Source organism: Thermobia domestica, chromosome 6 (assembly GCF_964235325.1).
Source record: "Thermobia domestica chromosome 6, izTheDome1.hap1.1, whole genome shotgun sequence".
In the NCBI taxonomy this organism is placed as follows: Eukaryota; Metazoa; Arthropoda; class Insecta; order Zygentoma; family Lepismatidae; genus Thermobia; species Thermobia domestica.
The window spans coordinates 26,333,159-26,344,266 of record NC_137459.1 but is presented as its reverse complement, the minus strand read 5'-3'; the positions used below and the strand labels follow the sequence as shown (position 1 = coordinate 26,344,266).

The window sequence follows — 11,108 nt, the reverse complement described above, 5'->3', positions numbered from 1 at the left end:
ACCAGTAAGCCACCGCGCCCCCACTTAATGTAACATGACAAAAACAGCAGTTGGACTATGACCCAGTCATGCACTAAAAACAATCAAAATTGCTTCAAAATGACAGCGGTGATGAGACGTGAATGAACTTGTGTGATGAAGAAAATGGAAGAAAATAGGATAATAACGAAGAGAACCTACGAACACAGTGTTTTTTTTTCACCACATAGTCTACTTGGCGCAAACTGGGATTGAACCAGGGACCCCATGCAAATTATTATATTTGATGGCCAGGTTTGGCTAGGGACAGTCTCGCTTCGGCTCGGTTCCTATTGTATGTGGTACTTTATTTCTAGATACTTTTGGCCGGATCTCAACGAAATTTGGTGGACAAATAGCCATTTGACAAGGTAATGAAAGTTTGTATCTGGTGACCAGGGAAAGGCTCGTCTCGACAACAGAGTTCGTGCTCTACAGTTTTGCATGCCGGAAGCTTCTGACTTTGGTTCACCTCTGCTTGTTATATAAATAGATAGATGTAACGCGACTTGACAGATAGCACAACTGATAATTATTCATTTCAGTAAGGTGTAGTTAATTCGAACTCAGGTGGAGATGGATCATTTTGGATCTCATCTCTACATTGTTTTAATTTTAGTCATCCTCTTTGTAAGAGGTTATATGGCACAGGGTATTAATTTTGAGTTCGAATCATACGTTTATTGAAGTTTAGCGTCCTGTTTGAGAACCGAGGCTAAAAGAGACGTGAACCTATAATTTATGGTGGAAACTTAAATATGGTAATGCGTTCTACCGAATCAAATTTTAATGCTATCCCACCAGGAATTCAGTTGAGTTGAGTTGATTTTAATTTAGCGTTCCTTTCAGCAACGAGGCTATATGAGACGTGGACCTACTGATTAACGTGGAATCCGGACAACATGTGCTCCCGCCGGGCCACCAGGGATTGAATCCGGGACGACGTGCACCAAAGAAACACGTGATAACCATTAGAACAACGAGAACGGGACATTCCTAGTAGAGATCAAATTCGTTAACACAGACACAAAAAGTACGAATGGCCGTTATCTTAACGTCCCACGATTATGCTCCGAGCTACAAGAGACGGTGTTAATGATAACGAACAAAACAGTGAAACGAAGAAACGGACAGGGAGCGGAAACACTAAGATTGAACCAGGTATCCTATGCACCAGAGGTGAGCGCTTTACCACTGAGCCACTAGGCACTACTTTGGCACTAGGCAAGAATGCTACACAATCTTCCAATCATGAATTGCATTTCTGATTCTTTACGCTTAGGGTGCTAGATGTAAAATTGAAATTTACTAATTATGCATTCATAGTTTAATTACTCCTTAAAAGAATAAAAGTTGAGAGCATTTTAAAATCTGTAAATATCCGTCTCGTTCAAATTTGTGCCAAATAATTTCAAAACGAAATCTTTAAGTTTTACGGCCCACAGTTATGCCAACTAGGCTAAAGGAGACGGTAATGATGAGAAATGAATGAAATGGTAGAATGAAGAAAGTGGGAAGAAACGGGAGAACCCTGAGAAATCCCACTACACGGTGATTGTCCACCACAAAGTTCACTTAGCGCTAGCTGGGATCGAACCAGGAACCCCATGCACCAGAGATGAACGCTCTACCATTGAGCCACCCAAATAATTTCAGTAAAATGTGAATGCTTCCAAGGATAAAAGAATATATTTTATATACTGAAGAAGCACGATTAGTACTTGTGTTGTTCAAACACTAACTGTTTTTTGTCCGTTCAAATAGTATCAACAACAATTAAAATGCGTTACATTATAGTATTTCTTCACGAATTTAGATTGTTGTGTATTATTAGTACATTGCTCTTTTTAATTGCATTATTTTTTTTAATTGTTTTCGAATAAAAACAAGTAACAATGAAAATCGGAATACTTTATTATATATATTTGTTTTACTGCAGTTGCACCTTCAGACTTTCTTTTTTTAATTGCCGTAGGAAAATCAGCGAAAGGAAAAAAAAAGAGGAATTGTAGTTATAAAAATCAGTGTTTTTATTTACAACTATGTGATGTTTAATACTTCATTCTTAAGCGACTGCGTCTATGAAATATCTTGAAGCATGCGTAGAATTTTTGAGAGCATTTGAAGTTGAGATATTTATTGAGCTAAAGTTGTCAAGCAAAGTCTGTGTCCTGGCCGAATCGAGCGAGCTAGGTTTAGCTGAGCTGAGAGCGCAGGAGCACTCCGGCTCGTTGTGATCCCACAGTCTCCTGCAAGCGCGCTCTGGAGACGGATCGCTCAGTTGACAAACAAACTTCCACGCGTCACGACCTGCAGTAGTCCGCTTCCTTTGACCGTCCGTGATGTGATTACAAGCAGTGTGCTTTTTTCCGCGTGCACAGCTGTGATTTCGTTTCTTTTCTCATGTTTTCGTTTCATTGTTCTAGCGAAAAGAAAGGTTATGTTTTGTGGAGATATGGTGCTGTGGAAGTTCCCTGGATATAATTTACAAGCTTCTGGTGAACGGTTCATTATTATCTAGCTCGTTTGTTAGCATTCTTATTCAACTATGGAGTCTCATCAACAGCAACAAAAGCAGCTACAACAACAACAGCAGCAACAACAACAACAGCAGCAACAACTACAACAAAAACAAGTTCTGCAGCAACAAGTTCAACAACAACAACAACAGCAGCAACAACAACAACAAAAACAAGTATTGCAGCAACAAGTTCAACAGCAACAATTACAAATTCAACAACAATTACATCAGCAGCAACAACAACTCCAACAACTGCAACAACAGCAACAACAACAACAACAACGCTCTCCGGCCAGAAAAGAAGCCGGCGAGTCAAGCGTAAAGAAGACACCCCCGAAAACTTTGGATGTGAAGCCGGCGGCGCGGGTGGACACAGAACAGAAGTGCTGTGATGTTAATATACAGGAGAAAAAGCCGTCCCCGAGTGTTTCCGGTGAGGCGACCGAATCGCATTATTCGGTAGCTGAGACGGGGTCTTTGGCCTCCTTGAAACGACCAGGGAAGGCCTCTTATGTAGGGTCCTCTTCCTCGTTACCCCTTCCCGTTTCACCCCAACGAGAAGCCGAAACGCCAACGTCGAAACCGTTTGTGCAACACGGGCAAATGAAGCCCCTCTCTCCGGTTCGGAGCAAAGCTTTTGATAAATCCAAAGGACCACCGGTGGATCCAGTGCTAGAGGAAGAAGGCTCTGAGTCCGATACAACGGGAAGCCAAACACTTAGACGGCAACAGCAGACCAGAACCTCTTTGCACCATTTTCATGAGCGGCGGCGTCTTTCTCGACGCTCGTCTTTCCACACGGACATGACCACAACTACTGCTTGTCAGTCGTGCCCTTTGCATCATGTTGCACCAGTAAAGCCAGAACCTGTACCGCCCCCCAATGTACCCCAAACCAGAAGATGTTCCCTAACTCTACCCTACCCTAATCTCTATGGCTCTTGGCAAACTGCTGTGGCGCCTATTGTTAAGAGTAGTAGCAACGAAATACCATTAAACACATGTCCGCCACCACTTCTTAAAAGAAGAAGTATGGTGCATCTTGATTTATCGCGGGTCAATTCAGGATCAAGTACTAGCACTGCCCAGCCGGTTTCCTCTGAACCCGTTGTGACAACAAGTAGCACGACTACAACTAATTCCCAAAAGCCTGCCGCCAACATTGCTCCAATTACTCCCTCGCCTGTGACACCATCTTATCCTGCCGACCACCCTTTACTTCCCTGTAAAACCCAAAGTTCCGCGGTCGAAGTGGACTTAATTTATTGCTCGTTACAAAAAGTTCCCATGAAAGATTTTTGCTCGGAAGTGCGAGCAAGCATGGACGTTGCTCATTTCATGAATCAAGCTGTTCTTCTTCTTGACGTGACTGAAACCTCTTTAGAAGGAGTCGTGGAACTGATGCTGCACAAAATGCTTGACGCTGAGGAACCTCACTGTTCAGTAGAGGAGGCAAAATCTGTTCTTTTTACCAACGATTCAGGTAAGTTGGTTTTTCATTGATAAAGTGCAATTTTAGCAGAGTGAAGTGTGTTTTTTTTTCTATTTACTTAGAGCAAAGTAAACCTTACGTTAAACGAGAAACCCATCATCAAAATTATGATCTTTCGGAGAAAACTGTGCCGCATGATTTAATTTCAACATATTTCTTAGTTAAAATGCATACCAAACAAAATTATTTTTTTTTGCCTCATACACACATGCATTAATTAACTTTTCTTAATAGTATAGCAACGACCAATTGAAGTACTACCCGACACAAATTATGATGTAATACGTGACCACTACTGCGCCATCAGCCGGTTACGAACGAAAACAATAACACCGCAGTGTCGCTATACTAAAACTCCCTATTGTGTCCTTAAAATATGGCGATTTGTAATACAACAGCAAGGAAACCGAAAATGGAGCTCTCCCAATTGAGAAATGCCATAGTATGTGTGTCAAACTACGAACTAATCGTTTTAAATGCATAAGGAACAAATGTTCTACATACAGGGTGATTTACTTCTTGGTTGGGAAAAAAATAACTTATTCATTTTTTACAATAAAATATTTGCATAAAGATATAATTAAAATATAGAAAGCTCGCAGTATATTTTTTTTAATTCGATAAATTGTTTACGAAACAAAGAGTTATCGTTGAAATTAAAAGTTTATGTGAAATAATTTTTTTAAGAACTTTATTTTAAACTAACATTTTTAGCTGTAATGTTTTATTCATTCAACTTTAGTTTACTTGAAGAAAATGAACACATGCTGCTTTTTAAGCTTCCGTAAAAAAAAATGTTAATTATGTTACAGGTTTTAGTGTACACATTTTGATCTTTATAATCAATTAATATAAACATTGTGACATAGTATTTATTAGAAATTTTTTCTAGTACTATCTTGATGCAACTGTATTCATTCAATTTGTACTAAATTAAAAAAAAAATGTCCAATTTTAAGTCACAAGTCAAATAAAAACCAATAAGCTATTCATTTTGGTAACAAAATATCGAATATGGAATAGCTCTTTTTAGTTTGTTTTATTAAGTTGTTCTAAATTTAGTGCTGAAAGTATAGTATCTTGTCTGTTATGTTTAAATGAAATGTAAATTAAATCTTTGAATTTTACGTTCCACGGTTATGCCTTGTAGGATAAAGGAGACGATGATGATGGGAAACGAATGAAATGGTGAAATGAAGGAAAGTGGAAGGAAAAGGGATGACCCCGAAAAAAACACGCACACGGTGTTTGTCTACCACAAAGCCCAATTGGCGCGAGCTGGGATCGAACCAGGGACCCCGTGCACAAGAAGTGAACGCTTCTCTGTTAAGTTTAGTAGGTATCTGTGTTATTAATATTCTTTTTTTAAGAAATAATATTGTTTCGTACAATCACTGTAAAAAATATTATATTTACAAATATTAATTATTAATAGTTCGATCACCGAAAAGGAAATAGAGAAACTACCCAAGATATCCAACCGTCTTATTAATATTATTCTTCGGTTAGCATAGTGCATTCTTTAAAGTAGCAATTTGATCTTGATCGCTATAAAACGTATATGCAGTAAGCTTTAAAAAAATAAATAAAACTTAAACCTTATACTTCGTTGCATTGGAGTTTAGCATCCCGTTCAGCATGGATACTATATGAGACGTGGACCTTAAGCTTAACGTGAGATTCGAATCACACGAGCTGCGCCGGGAATCGAACCCGGGTCGTCCGCGCTGAAGACGTGCTAAGCACAAAAGCACGAAGGAGCTCTCGAACCTTGTACTTAGAACTTTTTGCACTTCCAAATAAAGTAGTTAAAATAGTATATGTAATGGACATATTTTCTCCTGGCAATTAAGTTTAGAGCAAACGAATGCATAGGCCTATGACATTTTTTTTTTCTTTTTTGATAATATTAGTACATAAAGTAACAATTTCTTTACGTCAAAGGAGACTATAGTAACATTGATCCCACTTGTTAGAAACTTACAATATACTTTATATCGGGTTGTACATCCTTTTGCTTATGACTGTACGCTCATTTTTGAATAACGCTTAGTACATTCAGCTACCGTTTATAAGTTTCTTTTTTATACTATGGGAATTGTGGTGTGCATTCTGATACATAGGTTTTCGAGAGAGGGAGAAAAAACATATTTTCCCATACTGCAAGAATGTTAATTGGAATCACAACCAATTATTAACATGAAGCGAGATGAAATTACTAGGGGCCGCGGTGGCTCAGTGGTAGAGCGTTCATCTTTGGTGCGTGGATTATTTTGTCCGATCCCAGCTCGAGCCAAGCGGACTTTGTGAGGGCAAACAACATGTGCGTGGGCTTTCTCGGGATTCTCCCATTTTCTACCACTTTATTCATCCCATCAGTCCATTCATTTCTCATTATCAACGTCTCCTTTAGCCTAGCCGGCATAATCGTGGGACGTAAAACTTCAAGTTTCCATTTCATGCAATTTTTAATTTTACGCCTCATGGTTACCCCTTTGTTAGGCTGAAGGGGGCGAATGACTAATGACTGAATGACCATGAAGTACCGTAAGTGGTGAAATGAGAATATAGGAGAAAACGGGAGAACCTCGAGAAAAGCCACGGGCACGATGTTGTAAACCACAAACTCGCGTAGCCGGTGTTTGAACCAGAGACCCTTCCCACAAGAGGTGAGCGCTCTACCACTGAGGCATTCGCTGCAACAACACATTACGAGCAAATAATCTTCTATGATTATCTAGTAATTAAAATCAATTTATAGATTTTTTAATGACATGAAATGAAATCTTTGAGTTTAACGTACCACGTTTATGCCCTTGAAGCTAAGGGAGAAGACGGATGATTAAGGCAATTGAATGATGATGGAAGAATTTGTGGAATGAAAAAGTGGGAGGAAACGGGAGTACCTCGAGAAAACTCACAGACACGATGTTGTTCACCATAAATTTACTTGGTCGAGAATCGAACCAGGTACCACACACACACACACACACACCGGACGTAAGCGCTCTACCACTGAGCCACCGTGTCCTCCAATTGTTATTTATGAAGTTCAAACTAGTGGTGAGCACAGAAACCGGTTTTTCGGTTTTTAGAAAAACCGAAACCGTTTTTTTGAAAATTTTCAAAAAAAACGATATCGGTTTTCCCCAAACACCGGTTCGATTTTTTTGTACCGAAACCGGTTTCCTTTTTTTTGAAAAGCGGTTTCGGTTTTCTTCAAAACCGGTTTCGGTTTTCTCCAAAACAGGTTCGGTTTTTCACCGGATCCGGTTTCGGTTTTCTTCAAAACCGGTTCTGTGTTTTTAAATTTGTTTTATTTCTGACCAGAAGAGTGTTTCATTGTTCGGAAACCGAATCCGTTTCCACAGAAATAGTTTTATGTATTTTCCAAAGGTTTTCACCGAAACCAGTTTCGGTGAAAACCGAACCGGTTTTGATGAAAACCGAAATGTCGGTTTTTCTGCTTTCGGTTTTTCTAGAAACCGGTTTACGTTTTTTATAAAAAACGGTTTTGCCCATCCCTAGTTCAAACCAATACATCTCCAGCTATGGTTGATTATATTGCAGTAATTTGATAAATAATTCAGCAATTTTACTTTTAAAAAAATGTAATTATCTGCATTTGCAGACAATACAGAGTGCAATTTGTAGACAAGAAATAGTGCAATTCAATTTATGAACAAGATTTTAAAAAAATACGCTATACGATTTGTAAAGTTATTTTTTAAAACTATTTCACATACTAAAAAGATGTGTGATCGAACATAGATGCGATTATACAGCTATTAATGAAATTTATGATAATATTTCTAAATCCTCCAACACAACAAATAAAACCAAAAAAATACAACTTACATCAATAATAATTAGGATCTTTCCATAGTCAGATAATGTACAACATTTACATTCCACATAGTTTGCACGGAGATGTTTGCAATTCAATAAATAAAGCTTTTTATATTCCGAATGTGTTTTATATTATTTTCCCTAACACTTAAAAGACATTTGACGAATTTTATCATCATAATGCATTAATAGTACAACTGTGATAATTAAGAGTCTTCATCCCGGCGAAATTAAAATACCGCTAATTTTACAGTAATTATGTTATATCTTCAAATAGATAAAATATAATTGAAATATGGAACAAGAGTGCCCTAGACAATATTATTTTGCATGAGGTACCGTTACCACAAGCCATTTAGTAGCTTTCCGTTTTCAGCCGTTTAGAAACGCGAAAATAAATGCCGATTTTCAAAATGGCTCGAAATCGAAAGCAGATAAGTGAGTCGTGATAACGGTTTCTCATGTAAAATAATATTGCCTAGGGCGCTCTTGTTCCACATTTCGATTATATTTTATCTATTTGAAGATGCCACATAATTACTGTAAAATTAGCGGTATTTTAATTTTGCCGGGATGAAGACTCTTAACGCAGCCAGATGCTTCTGAAACGTTCTAATAAAATAAATCACGTATGAAATACACACTTAGTTGACGAAACACTTTGGTTTTGAGTAGTAATCATCTATCCTGAATGATTGGCCAACAATTCCGTGGCGTTTCGCATAATATCGAGCAAAGTGTCCATGTCCCTATAGATACATAAACTGTAAGATTTCTCCGTAAAACTAAAACAAATATCTAAAATAAATAAATAAATAAATGTGATCCCACAGCATGGTTGGTTAATGAAGCGTATCATAACAGATGTTGTTGATTGATACCAATATAAAAAAAAACAATTGTTTGGTATTATTAGTTTAATATTAACTGTTCTTCTCCAATTACGTAATGTAACAATTATTTTATTTAACCATGTTTGATCGTGGATGTTTGTAATATTGCGGAGAAATTTCACGGTGCATAAACATAAATTTGTCTGTTATGTTTACTTAAATTCGATTCAAGCTTAGATTTATACAGTTCTTGTAAATAGTGAATTCTAAATTAATAACTAGTCCGAAAATAGTAACAAATATGTGTATACAATTAAATAAAGAAATTGTAAAAACACGAATATCGGAACTCGCACCTTTAACCTGAGAACCTACATACAGAGGTTTATGCATAAATTTAATACATTTTTTTCTTTGCGTGTCTGTCCACACTGTTCGTACGAATTTACCTTTTTTATTGTTTTCGATGTTTCTTTTTTTTCTTCTACTGCTAACAATCATCTGTGGCAGTCAGATGAATGTGTAATGTGTGTAATGTCTTCGAACAAAAGAGGAATGCTCCAGGAAGCTCAAAAGGAAATATTTATTTTAGGGTTTTATACGAGCTGGAAATTAACAATATATCTTTTGTTTGTTCTTTGATTTATTAGTTTTAATCCTATCTAATTATTTTCTTTCCAAATTGCGATTCGTGTAAAATATGAAATATTTCAGTTTAACGTCCCACGATTAAGTCCGTTAACCTAAAACATGGTTAAAACAAGTGAATGATAATGGAAAAATCGGTAGAATGGTAATGTGGGAGAAAAGGGTAGTACGCGTAAAAACCCATGATCACGATGCTTTGCACAACAAAACTACTTATCTGGATATCAAACCAGGAACCTTACACAGCAGAAGTAAGCGCTCTATCACTAAGCCAGCGTGACCTCACGTTTCTTCTATGTCACGGTAGAATTTCTGCTAATGTAGGATCCTATTTACATCGGACATTAACTCGTTAATGGAACGTTCTGTTCTAGGTGTCTATCCGATCAAGAGTCACAAAGTAACTACAATTTGAAATAAATGAAATTGACAAAATTTCATTAAGGTGTTCACGATTTAGAAGGAATTTAACATTTTCAAATTAATTTATTCCTATTTTATATAAAATTAGCATTAAACCACGATTCTTTTTCTGTTTGATCGATTTGCAAGATTTCAAGCAAAGACAACGAGTGTATTTAAGAAACAGGACTAAACCAGGACATTCCATCACGAACTGGATCCCTCATGTGTACGTGAAATACTATTCAGTGACAAGGCCTGTGTCTGTTTGAATTGGAAAGTCAATCGGCATAATTGTCAGAAGCTAGTGTGATAGTAATCGAATTGGATTGACCCGAGTAAGGAACATAGTCCTGTTAATGACAGGATGTGGCCTGAGGCACCAGCACCAGTAACCTAGTTTTTGTTGTCACTACCTGAGCGGTATCACAGTATCTGGCTCTCATGCAGAAGCATTCATGTCATTCTATTCTGAACCCAGACGACAACTTTTTCTTTTTTTTTTTTACAACATGATGAGGCCTTTTCGCACTATAGATTTTGTGTGCGTCAACTCCGAGAAAACTGGATTTCGGCGTAGAGTGGCCGTCTAGGTTACCTCATCTCACGCTCCTTGATTTCCATATATAAGGAAATCGGAAGATCAGGTATAGTGAGATGTCACGTATGGCAAGATAGCCCCCCCACTTTAGAAAATTGAAACAATGACTAGGTCATTCGTTTGTACTACGTTTGTACCGTTTGTACCGAAAATATTTTCGTTTGTACCATTTTCCTTATAGGGTTACTTGAGAGGTCGACTGGGGGGCTATCTTGGCGCCAAGATAGCCCCCCCGTATCACAGCACAAAAAATTGGAATACACCATTCGAAAGCAAATCGTTTGTACCGTTTGTACCGAAAAAAGTTTTGTTTGTACCCTGATAGTTTTCGAGAAACAGGGCATGACATTTGGGGGGGCTATCTTGGCGCCAAGATAGCCCCCCCGTATCACAGCACAAAAAATTGGAATACACCATTCGAAAGCAAATCGTTTGTACCGTTTGTACCGAAAAAAGTTTTGTTTGTACCCTGATAGTTTTCGAGAAACAGGGCATGACATTTGGGGGGGCTATCTTGGCGCCAAGATAGCCCCCCGTATCACAGCATAAAAAATTGGAATACACCATTCGAAAGCAAATCGATTGTACCGTTTGTACCGAAAAAAGTTTTGTTTGTACCCTGATAGTTTTCGAGAAACAGGGGATGAGATTTGGGGGCTATCTTGTACGCAAGATAGGCCCCCTAATGTGTACTTTTTCCATGTCCATTAATAATTATTATTTGTTTATCCATGTGAATTGATG

General features: G+C 37.8%; 1 protein-coding gene across 1 annotated transcript in view; it reads left to right on the top strand.

Annotated features, from left to right (window-relative positions):
• Nucleotides 1–2,206: 2,206 nt before the first annotated feature.
• The window catches only part of LOC145687895 (solute carrier family 4 member 11-like), a 560,150-nt gene continuing 551,248 nt past the window's right edge, over nucleotides 2,207–11,108 (top strand). Inside the window, exon 1 of the mRNA XM_081761438.1 lies at nucleotides 2,207–4,022. Within this exon, the coding sequence (XP_081617564.1) occupies nucleotides 2,567–4,022 (1,456 nt within the window). The 5' untranslated portion in view covers nucleotides 2,207–2,566. The remainder of the gene's footprint in view (nucleotides 4,023–11,108) is intronic.